The sequence below is a fragment of the Pundamilia nyererei genome, unplaced genomic scaffold (genome assembly GCF_000239375.1).
Source record: "Pundamilia nyererei isolate P.nyererei 1_Seehausen unplaced genomic scaffold, PunNye1.0 scaffold00010, whole genome shotgun sequence".
Lineage (NCBI taxonomy): Eukaryota > Metazoa > Chordata > Actinopteri > Cichliformes > Cichlidae > Pundamilia > Pundamilia nyererei.
The window spans coordinates 5,388,085-5,403,317 of record NW_005187411.1 but is presented as its reverse complement, the minus strand read 5'-3'; the positions used below and the strand labels follow the sequence as shown (position 1 = coordinate 5,403,317).

Genomic DNA, 15,233 nt, shown 5'->3' with positions numbered 1-15,233 from the left:
TTCACACTATATGTGTTACGCGTGTTAGTCTGGACAGAGTTGACGGCCTTTTGCAGGGATATAAATGTGTGTGACTGATCATACTCACACAAGTGAGGTTGATATATGTTGATTTATTTGGGGCACAGTTAGGTGAGATGAAAGTAAAGACGGTATATTGCATAGAATGTCTTTGCACTTTTGTTTGAGGCATCCTCAGCTACAAAAATACAGGAATAAAAACTGAAATGAGTGTGAAATAAAATCTACCGGGACATAAGAAATATAAACTATGAGTAAGATGAGGGTCTTTTTTTTTCTTCTTTAAGAAAATGAGAAAAAAAACAATCCACAGTAATCAGTATTGCTATATGGCACAAACGTTTTTTTTCTTAAAGAGATAAACAGCAGATAAAGACACAAATATCAGCAGGTCTTATCTTATAACACACAGTAAGCCTACAGAACTCTTACATAAATGTAACAACATATCAAAAAATATAATATTGCCATGTTCAGGCTCAAAATAATGTCACACACCAAGTACAACTATAAACTTGATTAAATAAGAATAACCTGAAAGCATAAATACAGCAACTTGTTTGGTATTTCAGAGTTGAATACCTCCCCCTGTTGAGTAAACGTAAGTACTACCAGCACTACATCTATAGAGGCAGTGTAGCAGTACGTATCGAATGGCAGTGATCGATTACAGATTCATCATTAACATGACTGAATGCAAATGCAAAAACAAAACATCAACAACAAACAGCTACAAATGTAATGTTAGTCCAGTGTAAGCAAGTAGGAGCAAGTACAAAAATAGCTTTCGTGTTTTCTTAGCTGCAAGGTCGTCATCAAACTCGGACTCTTCAAACATCTCTAAAGCCAAGTAAATATTGGGACAAGGGGAACGAGACCTCATCCACAAAAATAAAACCCTCAAAGAAAGCAAATGTGTCTAATTTGGTGGGCCGGTTTCTTCAGAAGCTAACATCCATTATTTCAATCTGGAGCGGTGGTTCTCAGACTGTTTCTGGTACACTCAAGCTCACGACCCCCATCCCACAATTTTTAGCGCACTGTGAAAAAGATGCAATTCAACACAAAAGCATTAGCATACATAAAGTTATATTTACACCTCATTAGATTTAGATACACCTTACTAATGCAGGGGTAGACCCCATGTACCCTCAGAACTACCTCAGTTCTTCATAGTATAGATTCAACAAGGTGCTGGAAACATTCCTCAGAGATTTTGGTCCATACTGTCATGACTGCATCACAAAGTTCCAACATCCAGGATGTGAATCCCTTTTTCCACCACATCCCAAAAGTTGCTCTATTGGATCAGAAGATGGGTACAGCGTGGTCATAAATCACCTTCCTTCCCCATTCTGATGCTTGCTTCAGCGGGTCGCCTTGACCATGCCTAAATGCCTAAATCAAGTTGCTGCCACCTGATTGGCTGATGAGATGTTTGCAATAGCAAGCAGCTCAACGCTTTGTTGAGTGTACCCTGATTCCTAACACCACTCCTGCAGTGGCTCTTTGCTCCACTGGGTGGGGCCCCTCCCCAGTTTGAGAACCACTGATCCAGAGTCAAAAAGAGTTTAAACCCCCCAAACTTTAAATTTGTAGACCAGTATCCAGTTAGCTGAGAACAAGGCTGGAAACAGGCTCGTGCTTCACCTACCAAGTCAGAAAATACACGTTATTGCCAGAGGAAGTGTTTTCACATTGTATGGGATGAAACCAATTATATTAGAGTACCAACGAGTAGTATAAAGGTCCTAAAGTGTATATAGAGCTGTGATTCTGCCCATCAGCATCAAAAGAGTGGAATTACTTTTCAAAAAATTTATACCTATGAAATTAAAACGTCTTGGAGATTCTCCTCCCAATGACTCAATATTCTTTTAGTCTTTTATGGTCATACACTAAATACTACAAATTCACATATACTGCCAGCAAAGCTTTCATGAATAAAATACAGCAAAAAGAAAAAATAACAGGTATAAAAGGAGTCCATCAACAGCAGTACGTTTTGGCAGCCCTCACCCACAGTGTGGACACTGAGGAAGTGCAGGGCCGCCAGTCTCCCAGTGTTTCAGCATCAGTGTTCAGCTACTATGGTATCAGAAGCCTTTGACAGGGCTCCAGTGTTGGCTCTCTGTATTACAGAGTGTTTGTGTGGACGGGAATGTTCAGTTGTGTTTTCCAGCATTCTAGGAGCTGTAAGAATCAGACACTGTGGCACTTGACCATGAAGGAGCCTTCATGGTCATGCTTTTTATTCTAAAAATTCCAGAGCTAAAGTCTCAGTTTCTGAGAAACGGATTCAGGTGACATTTGAATCCTTTTCTTAGATAGGAGTAACACTGAGGTCTTCAGACAGAGAAAAGCCAGAGTCTCTGTCACGTGTGGGTTTCTCAGCTTTGGTGTGTCTCCTCACATCCTCATGCCCGTAGCTGGCATGGCGCTTCAGCAGCAGCAGCTTGGGCATGCAGGATGAGGGGGTATGGAGGCCTAATGCTAGTCCCAGGCTACTCCCTGATGAGACACTGGTAGCAGAGCTGGTGTTTTTCACATCTTCTGGGGCTTTGGGCACAACCAACGGCAGGCTTTCTGCCTCATAGCTTTGCTCGTCGTAGGCATAGTTGACGTTGCCACATGGGAAACTCTGGAGCTTAGCAAGGTCCATAGATTTTGTGCCACCGCCTGCTGGTGTCTTATGGGAGGACGTGCTAGAGGCAGCCTGAGCCTGGCAAGAAGAAGATGAAGTCGAGGAAGTGCAGAGGCTTTTAGGGCTGAGGTAGGTGCTGCTGGTGCCGTCACTGCCAGCCTCGTGGTTTTCTGAAGCTGGGCTGTGGGTCTGCGTTTTGGAGGTGGAGCTCGAGAGTGGCATGGACTGGGTGTGAGTGAGCGCCTTCTTCCCCCTTAAGTTATCCAAGACCCAGGATCCATATGTGGGGTTCCAGAGGTTCTTAGTCTTGTTCTTCAGCCTCTGGTTCTCTGAGGAAGAGCTGTTTCTGGAGTAGGGTCGGTGATGAGGAGGCTCAGGGTGGAGCCAGTTGGAGACCGCTGACAAACCAGGGGCAGGAACGGGCTCAGCCCAGCATGGCTCCAAAACCTCGCGACATGATGTGACTTCATGGTGGACAGGTTGGGTCCTCTGCAGGAGCAGACGGGGCTTTGTAGGCTGCAGGGGAAGAGGGGTGGGACCCAGGCCCATGGCTGAGAAACCCAGCTGGGAGGGACAATCCTGGGAGGGAGGGTGTGAGACTAGAAGTGGAGTGAGACAGGTAGATGTCGGGTCAGTAGGACGGATTACAGTGCCTCCGTCATCATCCGTGTTGGGGCCATATTCCACAGGTAGAGGCGTGTTGATCACATCTGGATCCTGAGAGAGAAAAAGAAGAGTGAGGATTAAATGATAATCAGAGAAAAAACATTTAAAAGACACAAAAAAGCAACCTTAGCAGTCTTAAATATCTAGAGAAGATGCATGCCTGAGTACAGTAGTTGATTCTCTCCAGGATAGTCGAGAAGTTGGGCCGATGCTCAGGACAGTGCTGCCAACACTGGGTCATGATCCGATAGCTAAACAGTAATCGACAGAAGCAGAGAAACAACCAGCAAATGAACAACTGTTGAAATTCTGAATTTGTCCTTAATTCCCGTTTATCACTCACTGAGTAGACAAAGGAAGCAGGTTTAATCAACATCACATCAAAGGTGGAAGATGAAGCAAACATTATTATGTCTTTAAAAAAATACCAAGAAAAAAAGCCCACAGAAACCGCAACTTGAGTCAGTACTCACACAGGCCCTGGGCAGGCTTTGGGAGGATCCATCCTGCCTCCGCTGGTGACAAACTCCAGGACCTCCTGGTTGGTTTTACAAGGATATGGCATGTAACCCAGCGAGAGGATCTCCCAGAGCAGAACTCCAAATGACCTGAAGAGGGAGACATCGATCAATAACTGAGTGGATGAAGTTGTCTTTGAGTGCTAAACTTATTCTACTGTAATGTTCCTCAGACAAGGAACAACAAATGCAAACATCACGAACAAACACAAAACCAACAATTTTTTCCTGAATAGAAGCTGACACCATTCAGGGTGATTCTTTTGTTTCTTTTGACAAAATAAATGCTTGTAATTGCCCTTTTCTTTCCCCTGCTGAATTAAGAGTGCAGCGAGTTTAAGTATTCGTGTAGAAATCTCCTTGTTTTTGTTTTTCTAGCTCTCTGTTTTCTCAGTTGTGTGCTTGTCATGACCCCCTGTGACCCAGATCTCAATCACTCTGCTTCCTGCTCCCGACTCTAACTGATAAGAGTCCCCAAGAGACCCTGAAAATGTTGTGTAACATCTTTTACACCTTGATAACCATGTCCAACACTGTTCAACACCTGGCAATGACCATGGAGGTGTTACCCAACCAGAACAAATATATAAAAAAACCCAGTGAATCTCCCAGTACAGCTACTCTAAAGTGTATCTACAGTGCGCCTCTGTCAGTGCGCCCCAGGGTGGCTGTGGCTACAATGTAGCTTGCCATCACCAGTGTGTGAATGTGTGTGTGAATGGGTGGATGACTGGTTGTGTAAAGCGCTTTGGGGTCCTTAGGGACTAGTAAAGCGCTATATAAATACAGACCATTTACCATAGTAGGTGGTTTTACTAAGGTTTAGCTCTCCCATTTCCACAAACTTGACTTTCACTAGACAAAGGATCAAAGATTATTCATTGTTAGTGACATTAGGAGTGAGACTCCTGCTGTGGTTTACTTTGTTTTGGGCAGGGTATTATTTTCTTCTTCTAAATTAGTATTCTAGTGGAACAGTGTTAGTAACCACCTCTGGTTTTATTAATTTCTTTGGCTTTCTAAAACCCTGCAGGCCTTGTTACTCCCCGTTGTTTGCCTCTTCTTTTGTAAGCCTTTTGCTTTTATTTGCTTGTAAAGCATCATTTTTGCATTTGAGCAAAAAACACTCTAACCTTACCAACAACATCCAGTTACAGGTTGCTACACCGAACAGTGCAGTATAGGGATGTCAAACTCATTTCACATTGTGGGGCACATACAGCTCAGTTTAAGTGGGCTGGCCCAGTAAAACTACAGGTTAAATGAGTAAAATTGTTCTTGTAGTTCATTTTTCCAGACTGCTCTGTAATTCTAATCATAAAGTGTTGGTTCATTCACAGAAAAACAGACATTTCCATAGCAGACAGTGTGAAAACAGGGATTTTTCCTGTCACATAATTGTTAATCTGTTAGTTAATCACTTTGTTCTAATATGAATGCCAATGGGGGATGAGGGGGAGGGGGGGGGTCTTGATTAATAGGAAAAGCTTTAAAATCTATGAAACACAACTAAAAGTTCAAAAATCAACGCACTGCTTCACATTTTCCAAAGCCGTCCAGTGGGCTGGATTGAGGTCTTTGCTGTGCCAATTCAGGCCCCCCGGCCTTATGTTTGACACCCCTGGGGCAGTAGATCACTGGCGTTGAGTTTTCTTAACCAATAATAATAATAATGGATTGCATTTGAATTCCACTATTCATTCACTCTCACATTCATACATGACTGGAAAGCCGCAGCAGCTGCAACACTCGTGTGTTTTTTTTGTTTTTCCTTCATTTGTTCAGAGGAGATATCTTGCCGATGAATGATTCCCCGTCTAAACAGCTTTGAAGGGACGAACTGCGGTGCAACTGTAGCTGCCTCTGTGCACGTTTCCATCAACATGCTCGGATTTTAATAGACTGCTGGTCAAATCGATTATGCTGCGGTCTCTCCTCTATAAGGGTCTAACTTTCTGATCTGCAAACAACCCTCTCTTTCACTCTACCAAATAGAGGTTTTGAAATGGTTTGCCCCAAACTAAATATTTGACTTGCACTGTCACAGGAGAAGCGGTTTGGACGCCGCTCCTCTACCATTACAGCCACTGCGCTTTCCTAACAACAATAGAGTGCTCTTTGTTTGGCTGGCTCAGTGTCTTGAATACAAATGCTGTCCTGGTTTTGAAAAGATGTTCACTTGATGTAATGCACCCTAGCTTTGTCTACTAGGAGCAGACATGTTTGGTTTGTGGAAACCTCCCTGCAGGGCATCGTACTGACCACATATAGGCTTTTAATAAAATCGAATTCGGTTTCGCTGGCGAATACTTTTCATACCTCGTGAGAATTTTTTTTTCTGTTGTTTTGTTTTGTTTTTTTGCATTTTGACACCGCTGCAAAGTAAATTTCTTTCATTGCCAGCGTCTGTTTTCGATTACAATAAGTTCGCCATCTGGTATTAGTTGTTTTATTGTCCAGAAAATGTTTCAGACATCTGAATAATCACTGTAGTGTTAGAACAGTTAGCATGACCGCATGATATTTACAAAGACCTACAAATGTGTGGCACTTCTAAATGATATATTTCCGAACATGGTGTCCCAGTGTTGAGACAAAAGCAAAGTGTATACAGTTCAAAATTAACAACAGCTGTCTTGTGATTTTCTTTGTCTACTGGTATTTAGTGGTAGACTTTATACCATGTGTCAGTTTTGCAGGTGAAGATCCCCTCCATGAAGGCCTCTGGTGGCATCCACTTAACTGGCAGCATGGCCCGGCCGCCCTTCCTGTAATAGCTGGCTCTGGAAAACAAAGAAAGAAAGGCAGGGTACATTTAGGCTGAGTTAAGAACAAATGGTAAATGCTAAAAGGCCACGAACTGAAATGTAAGTAAATTACGTGGCCCTGTGGAGGGAAATGAAAAATCTATTTAGCCACGCTCCAATAACCACATCAATCCATCTTAAATTATGGGTGGATAGGGCGCCACTGCAGATTTGGAGTAGCGTATATGAACCTGTAAATATCTCGTGCCATGCCAAAGTCTCCAATCTTAGCCACTCTGTCCGACCCAGGGCAGGTAAGGAGGCAATTTCTGGCAGCGATGTCTCTGAAAAACACAAAATCCTTTACATGATTTATCTGTGCGATGACACGAAACAGAGAAGCTTGTTGTTACTTTGTCAAATTTGTTGCTGCAGAAAATGTTCAGAACTGCGGTTTGCAATGAAGAAACGAAGGCCTTTGAAAAACCTTCAAATGCATGATTATTCGTGCTTGCAAATGATTGTACACATTTTTCAAATTAAGAGACAAACTCAAACTGCAGTCAAAATGAAATAATAGTTGTTTATGTGTTTTTTGTCGCATTGCAAGAGGTTTCGTTTAAAGCAACATATGCAGCGTTACAGAATGTCTAATGAATCATTTTTATGCAGATTTCACCACAGCGTAGCTCTGCTAACACATTTCCTTTTTGCCGTGGCTGAAAAACCGCTTTGAGTTTGCACTTTTATGAGCTCTAAGCTGCGAAAACTGGGTGCGAATCCGAACCTGTGTATGAAGTGGTTCTCCTCCAGATAGCGACATCCACAGGCGATATCTCTGGCCATGCGCAGCAGATCCCGCATGGTGAGAGACGAGGTCTGGCCCTGGACATAGCACAGATCAGTTTAGTGTGCGACGTAAACACACAGAGCTTGCAGGCACAAACACACATGTAAAGGTGTAGTACAGACGCACCGCTCGTGGCCTGTTTCTTCTCAAAAAGCTCTTCATGTCTCCTCCGGTCATCAGCTCCAGCAGGATGAAGCGCGGCAGGATGTTCAGACTGACGCCAATGCAGCGCACGATGTTCTCATGGCTGAACTTGCTGCATGGGCAGTTAACAACAGGGTGTTTTGTTTAGAAGGCTTAAGATGACTTTGACGTCCTTAAATATACATTGATGGTAACAAGAAAGTACAATTGTAAGGTTTTAAGATTTAATAAATAATAAAAACAATCTGGTCCTCATGAGGTCTAAAAAATAATTTAAATACAACCTCAAAAACCATCAGAACAACACATGTTAATGCAGTCGTTATGTATTTAACAAAAACTAAGGCAGAATGAAGAAGCAGCGTGTGAAAAATCAAGCGCACCCCATGATTCGACTCCAATTGTTGTGGAGGAATTCTTTCCTTTACACTCTGGATGTCAAACTCGTTTACATCATATAGCGAAGGTATGGATGCACGCATTTGTACGTGTGGTAAAATTGCTGCTTATTTGTGTGTGGATTAGAGCATGTGCTTGTGACTCTTCAAAAATTACACACAAATCCCTGTACACATCTGTAAATCTTAGTTTAGCTATATAAAGGAGTTCACGGTCAACTCCTTTGAATGACCGCAAGGTGCCGAGGTCCTGTGACCGCAAAACAAAACCTTTCCAAACCTTTCTTTAGTCTTAGTCTACAAAATGTAACCAAAGTGTAGATCTTGGATTTTTTGCCGTTATTCTGAGCGCTGGAGGGTCTGAGCTTGGGTTGAATTTACTGGGATGTCCACTCCTGGGAAGATTGGCAGCAGTTTGCGACTTAATTTTTCACACGTTGCTTCTGCATTTTGGCTTAAATTTTGTTAAATAAATAATCACACTGTGTCATATTGTCATATCTTGCCTCTTTTTTAGTGTTAATTTTTTTAAATCTCATTAATGATAAACTTATTATACAACTACAAAAAAGTCTCAATTTTCAATCAGCCAGAATACAAGTATTTAAAACTGTCACTTGCTGACTGAGGGATGGACCTGTAAATAGAGTAGACTTTAACAAAATCAGACGGGAAATCATAATACTTTATTAACACCTAAGGAAATTAGGTAAACTAAGCACGCCTGAACAGGGACTTGAACCGTGGACCCTCAGATTAAAAGTCTGATGCTCTACCGACTGAGCCACCCAGGCCCAAGCAACCACCGCTAGAAACCAATTAACGTCACACATTTTCCTGAGATCAAAATTTACCCCTGCAGACACGATTGTCTTTGAGGGACAATTATGTCATTCTTTTGATTTCTAATGAGTAAAGTTTCACATCTCCTAGTGTGTGAACACAAATATTTAGAAGCCACTTCTTGTGTGTGTGTGTGTGTGTGTGTGTGTAATGCACAAAGGAAGTGTATGGTTGCTGTCTCGTGCACCTCATAATCAGAGCCTCCATCAGGAAATCCATTTCATCCTGCTCGGAGCAGATTTCTGGTAGAGTCTGCAGAATAGAAAGAGAATTTGAGTGTGTGCTACTTTTAAGGGGAAATATAAATTTTCAGACCTAATCAGCAGAGCATTGTAAGCAGGTAACCCCATGCGGTGCTCTCTCTGCTTTTTTGCTTTTCCCTTTTTAAACTGTGTGCCTTTTAAAGCATCTTATCCAGGGACGTTGAGCAAATCTGCATTCTTCTTTTTTAGTCATTTTGTGCTGCAGTCTTTGCACAACATAAGAAAAGCCAACAATCATTTTGTAAGTGAAAGCATCTCCATGACCTTTAGCTCTGAGAAGCAGAAGCACCACTTATGGGATTATAAGTACTGAACATACATGCGAGGTGTCATTGTTAAACATTTAAGTGCAAATATTTAAGAAAATATGAGTGGCTGACCTTTATGGCCACCTGCATAGCACTGCCATCACCACTCATCCCCAGAACTTGACCTTCATAGACTTCACCGAAGGCTCCGTGACCAAGGGCCCTAAAGAGGAGAGAAAACACAACGAATGAAACGAAGGCACACGTTTGGTGGAGAGCAGAAGCTTAAACTGGCACTCTAACATTGAGTCCGCTTGTGTCATACCTCAGTAGGGTGATGTTCTTGCGTGGCACTTCCTTCAGCTCACTGAACGAAGTGGCTTTGCCGGTGAAAAAGTAGTTTGGGTTGTAGTCCGTCATGATGGTGGAGGAACGGATTTTGCTCAGCTTATACTCGGGACTCTGAAGACGCCCCCTCACTGCAGGCAGGTCGTTCTTTTTGTGGTACCACACTGCAGAAAAAGACGAGGCAGAGGGACGAACAAGCTTGTTATATTAAAGAGTCGACAAACCCTTGACAAAAATTATCATAAAACTTTAATCAGGACCCTACAAGTGCATGTAAGTGGCAGAAGGATCTTCCTGACCATCTGTCTGAACGTAGGAGCGGCAACACAAGGAGGGATCAAGCCACATCTCGATAACTTTTTCAATCCTAAAACAACATTCTTAGTGGGAATAAAGCTATAAAAATATGGCAAAAAGGGCTTCATTTTTGTTCTTAAAGAATACTCCACCAATTCTGCATAGCACTTCTCCAACACTGGAGTTCTACCTCTTCAAACACCACCCTCAGTATGGATCTGTAATTCACACGTTATGTTATGTTAGTAGCAGTTATTGAAGCCTCAAGCAGAGACGATGAGCTGCCTTCAGAAGTCAAGTGAGCTGGCTTCTTTCTAAAGCCACTAACCTAACTGACATGCATGTGGGATGGCCTCTCCTTGGTTACTGCTCCTATACTGTCTGTGCCAGTGAGTTTGGACTCACCCGCCATGGAGGCAGCCCATGTCCCCGATGCAGGTTGGTAGTCTGCCAGGGAGGGGGGGCGTTGCGTGCAGGTAAGAGGTGCCGTCGAGCCATCGCCCGGTGCAGATGCTAGGGACTCAGGAGTTGGGATAAGGGGAGTTTTAAGGAGGAGAAGCAGGAGAAGGAGGAGGAGGAAGAGGTGGGGGTGAAGGACATGGGGCGCCCAGGGAACAGACTACCTCCCTGCATGGGGGAGAGCTCAGGTAAGGAGACACCATTAACCTGAAGCGTGTGTGTACGTTCATTGCCTTTTTTAAAAGATTAAACACGCTCCAGTAAAAACACCCCATCCTCCCCAAATATGTATTTTTTTAAAGCAGATGTTATAAAAATGAATGTCATCAGCCTTTGTTTAGGAACTGATTTATTTAAGAGCAAGTGCACACATTTACACACAATGCAGTTAGTGTTCCATTTTGCATATAGTGGCCCAGTACGCACCACTAGTAGCACCGCCGTATCTGCAATTATCGTCTGTCAGATTACACTCTGATAAGCTGATTGCGGGGTTGTATTTATGTTTAATTACACCGAGCTCAAACTTTCTTAAGGAAGAACTTCACAGCAGAAATGCAGACTGCAGTCTTTTATCCTAAAAGGACATTTATCTGATGAATAACTCGCCTCTTCCAGCTCTCACACGTCGCTTTTCACCAAGTCCGCCGCACTTTATCGACATATTCTCTCACTTCTGCTGACAGAAAACCAACCACATCCAACATAAATCGCCATCTTTTAATGGTCAGCCATTAGCACTTACTGATAACAAAAAAATAGAAACAGTCGACTCCATCAGAGCACTGTTTCACTGCACTGTGTGCGTTAAGGGTGTCATTTAAAATGGGAGGTTAAACGTTTCATGCTAAGCTATCATGAGATATAAGGGATTCAGAATAAAGCTTGTGGCGAAACGGAAATTTGAGGGGGGAGTGTGAAGGTGGAGGTCACCACATAAATTTTCAAATACCTTCTGCTTCAGGCTCGGCTGGAAAACGGACATTATTCTGCTCGGATTTCATTGCCAGGAGGTGAAGTGTCCATATTACTCTTAAATCTGTAAGAGTTACTCCATATCGCTTTCCTTACAGGAGGTTTTTACATGCATTACTTCATTAAAAAGTCCCAACTGTTTGGTCATGCCTGGTTTTCTTGTCAGGCTGCTTTAAACCCTTGGGGAGCTGGGAGTGTAGCTGTTATTCTGCAGGAAGTCAGCGCAGCGCCGATTCCTCCAGAGGCTCTGACACAAAGTTTACTCTCATCAATTCGCGCTGTGGGAAAATAGCTGAGCTTTGCTTAATATTTGAGTTTTCAGTGAGGTCATGAAAAGGACAACAGAGAGAGAGAGAAAGAGAACCTGCTATACACGCACACCTTTACAAAGCTCTTGTTAGAGGATTCCCTTCTCATAAAGTCTGCAGCACACAGTTGTCACAAAAGGTGACAAAGGTGCTCCGAGTGTTATTAGCTGTATAATCCCTCACTGTCCTACATTACTGGAAAATGACTCCACGTGTTGTTAAAACTGTATTTGTATAAAGTGTCTGGAGTTAATCAAACGAGATTTGGTATACAAAAGAAGGTACTTAACAGTATATTTTGCATAGCAGCCTTTGAGACCATGTTCATTGTCAAAATGTGGTTGTCTCAGAATCCCTCTCTTCTTTCTTGAGCTTCCTGTTTTAAGTGTGGTTGCTACAGAGTAGTTAAATTAAAGCTATACAAATGTAATGGTTAATTCCCTAATTACTCCTATTTTAGCATTTTACAGCCTGCCTGACCATCTGATTGTCTCAAACCCGCAGCCTACAAGAGAAACTCTGGTAACCTTGTCGCTCAGCAAACAAGCACCTACTTATTCTAATACTCCATATCATAGCACTTTGTGTGGATAGCATTTAACACTTTTAAAGAGGAACAATTTCTGCTCTATCCTCTTATCACGGAGTCGATGCCCGTGGGTTCAGCTCAACTCACGCTTGTCGCTGCGCGCTTCTCAAAATGACAAAAAAGGCTAATCTCTTATCACAGTTCTTCATTTTCAAATACTGTTGTAATCTTCATGTCTGTATAATCACTTCTGTGTTTGTTTTTTTGTTTTTTACAGACAATAAATTATAACAGCTGACATTTACCGCTACAGAAACCCACTCATACTGAAAGAAACTTAAATGTCAACTCTTTCTGCTTGTGCTTTTTTTATAATCAGCATTTTTTTTTAGAATGAATTCATGCAGCGAGACGCTTACAGCACGTCTCGAAAATGTTCATGCTTCCATGAGAGCAATCGTTCCACTGCAGGCACTGAATACAGCATATAAACAATACGGTATTTAACAGTCACCTCTTTATCGCCTCTCATCAGCAAAATAGTCTAGTTTCACCTATTTATACTGTATATACATACAGCCAGAGAAAAGAGAGCGTTACCTGGAATGAGTGCTTGTAATGAGTGTTCATACTGTGCTCACTGTCAGCGTCTAATAATTCAACCATATCTTTGCCATCGCTCCTTTAGTCATCTTCCACACAGCCAGCGAAGGGCATTTAAACCAACATTTATCAAAGTTGTTTCTGTTTCTGTTGTTAGTAACATCTGGAAGCATGTGCGTGTCCCAGCTGTGCTCACAGCCGGTGGAAGGTGGAGGGCACAGACTGCGCACAGAACTGGAGGAGTCTCTTACTGAGGATGACGCCGGCGCAGACCAGCGCAAAGCCGCTGGCGACGGTGGAGACCACAACAGCCAGGATCAGGGATGTCGGCATCGGGACCGGGACCGGTAGAGTCGGGCTTTGACGAGGCGCTGGAGGGGTGGAGCAGAGATTGTCAATTAGTGTTTGTTAGCTGCTTAGATGGGAAAGAATTGTGAGGGATTAAAAGTGTCATTAAAACTAACATTAAAACAAAACGTCTGACATATCATGGCTCACAAGTAAAAGCAAGACCGTTTGCTGGGTTTTACAGACATACTTGGAGGCCTAAAACATGTAACGTTGTCAATGTCCAGGACTTCATCATCATCATCACAGAGGCAGAGGATGAGGTGAGTATCTGCTTCTCGTTTGCAGCTCTGCGTCTGACAGTGGCTGCAGTTCAGCTGCACCTTGATCTCACACTCACCGTGACTTTCCATTGCTAGAAAGAAGACAGGAAATAAACACAAACATCAAAAGGAAAATTATTTGTTAGAGAGTGAGGGGATGAAACCAACACACATTTAGCTCTGCAGCCTATTCATCTGTGCCATAGAGGGAAAAAGACATCTGTAGCACAGAGAAACAAGCTTTAGTATAGCAGGTTTTGGCTATAAAATGAAAGCCACACTGCTCCTTTGTTGCCCTGTAAATTCCAACTAGACCACCAAACTAAAAGGTAATCCTTAAACAAAAACTCCCACAAAACAGAGTACATAAAACTGTGTTTTTTTAAAATGAAAGCACAATTATGACAAATTAAAGAATAAGTAGATGGAGATGATCCAGATAGTACTTTGATCTTTCCATGACACTATAAAATCAGACTTGTTATTGTCCTAACACATTACATGTCAAGAACATCTTGCGCTTGTGATCAAATAGCTTTTTAATACATTCATAACCCCCACCTCTCTCCCTTACCAAAAGAAGTGGGACACTCTGTAAAATTCTGCAACTACAGCAGTTGGTCTTCTTGGTTCCCAAGCTTTTACAGAGTGTTTAAAGAGTGTTAAATGATGAGATGATGCAACAAAGTGGTAAACGTGTTGCTGGCCTCAAATTCAAAATGAGCACATAAAATAAAAACAAAAGGAAGACAATTTCTCAACATCTGATGGGTTGCCTTGGTGAGTTATAGCCCATGGTCCTGGCTCTCCAACCAGTTATCTTGAGTTTGTGTTGGACTTATTATCCGTTTCTTTGGAACTAGAAGATTTTCATGTTCTAGTTCTTGATTAATGACTCTTGACTTTAGCATTCATTGGTGCCCTTGAATTTTGTTATTTATATTTCTTCTTCTTGGTTCTTGTTCAATTATGTTAGATCCTTTTTTGTGTCTGTCCTAGTCGTGTCTCTCTTTGGCCTGTCTCTGTGGTTGTCTGGTCGAGTTCCCGTAATCATCACTAATCTTTGTGTTTCGTCTTTTTGAGTCCCCATTGTGACATGGCTGGACGTCTGGTCCTTGTGTCAAGTTAACATGTCTTAGTCTGGTTCTCAGTATGTGTGTTAGTTCCTATTTTATTTTGATAGTGGTGTTGTGTACGTCATGTACAGTTTTTCTTCCCCTGTCTTGTTAGATTCTGTTCAGCTGTGCTTCCAGGTGTGTCCACTCTCCTCTTGTGTCTATAACATCTGCATCTCCCTCTGTTCTTTGTTGTGCTCTCCCTCTTAGTGTGTGAGTTTCTGTTGGTCTCATTTGCCTCTTGTTAGTTTATGCTTATCCTGCTCCTGTTTTTCTTTCTGTTTACCTTGCCTGTTATCAGCTAAATAAAATGGATTTTGAGTTTATTTCTGTCTGTTGAACCCTGCGTTCAGTCCACTCTCTGCCACATGCCTCTTCCTTTTACAGAAAATGATTGTAATACATTCAGGTTTTCTGTTTTGTTTTAAACACATTATCAGTGCATGTGTACACTACACCATCTACATATATGGTGGATATGAAAATGACATGATGTTACACATCGGAAAATCTGATGAAAATCTGCTGGTAAACAGGTGCTAAGGCTGCCTACAAAAGTCAGACAAATGTTGGTAAAAGTGTGTCCCACTGCTGCTGAAGTGTGTTGCTGGCATTAATATGTTATATTAAGTTAAATATTATATAT

The 15,233-nt window shown here is 42.3% G+C and overlaps 1 protein-coding gene and 1 non-coding gene across 2 annotated transcripts in view; both read right to left on the bottom strand.

Annotated features, from left to right (window-relative positions):
- Positions 1–24: 24 nt before the first annotated feature.
- Positions 25–15,233, bottom strand: part of ltk (leukocyte receptor tyrosine kinase) — a 66,210-nt gene continuing 51,001 nt past the window's right edge. Inside the window, exons 17-29 of the mRNA XM_005724102.2 lie at positions 13,400–13,564; positions 13,113–13,232; positions 10,393–10,500; positions 9,668–9,854; positions 9,475–9,565; positions 9,019–9,083; positions 7,573–7,702; positions 7,384–7,481; positions 6,848–6,940; positions 6,531–6,632; positions 3,805–3,939; positions 3,492–3,582; positions 25–3,382 (exon numbers count right to left, since the gene is read on the bottom strand). Of these exons, the coding sequence (XP_005724159.1) occupies positions 2,345–3,382; positions 3,492–3,582; positions 3,805–3,939; positions 6,531–6,632; positions 6,848–6,940; positions 7,384–7,481; positions 7,573–7,702; positions 9,019–9,083; positions 9,475–9,565; positions 9,668–9,854; positions 10,393–10,500; positions 13,113–13,232; positions 13,400–13,564 (2,423 nt within the window). The 3' untranslated portion in view covers positions 25–2,344. The remainder of the gene's footprint in view (positions 3,383–3,491; positions 3,583–3,804; positions 3,940–6,530; positions 6,633–6,847; positions 6,941–7,383; positions 7,482–7,572; positions 7,703–9,018; positions 9,084–9,474; positions 9,566–9,667; positions 9,855–10,392; positions 10,501–13,112; positions 13,233–13,399; positions 13,565–15,233) is intronic.
- On the bottom strand, positions 8,710–8,782 carry trnak-uuu (transfer RNA lysine (anticodon UUU)). The gene has a single exon. It is a non-coding gene; the product is annotated as a tRNA-Lys (tRNA).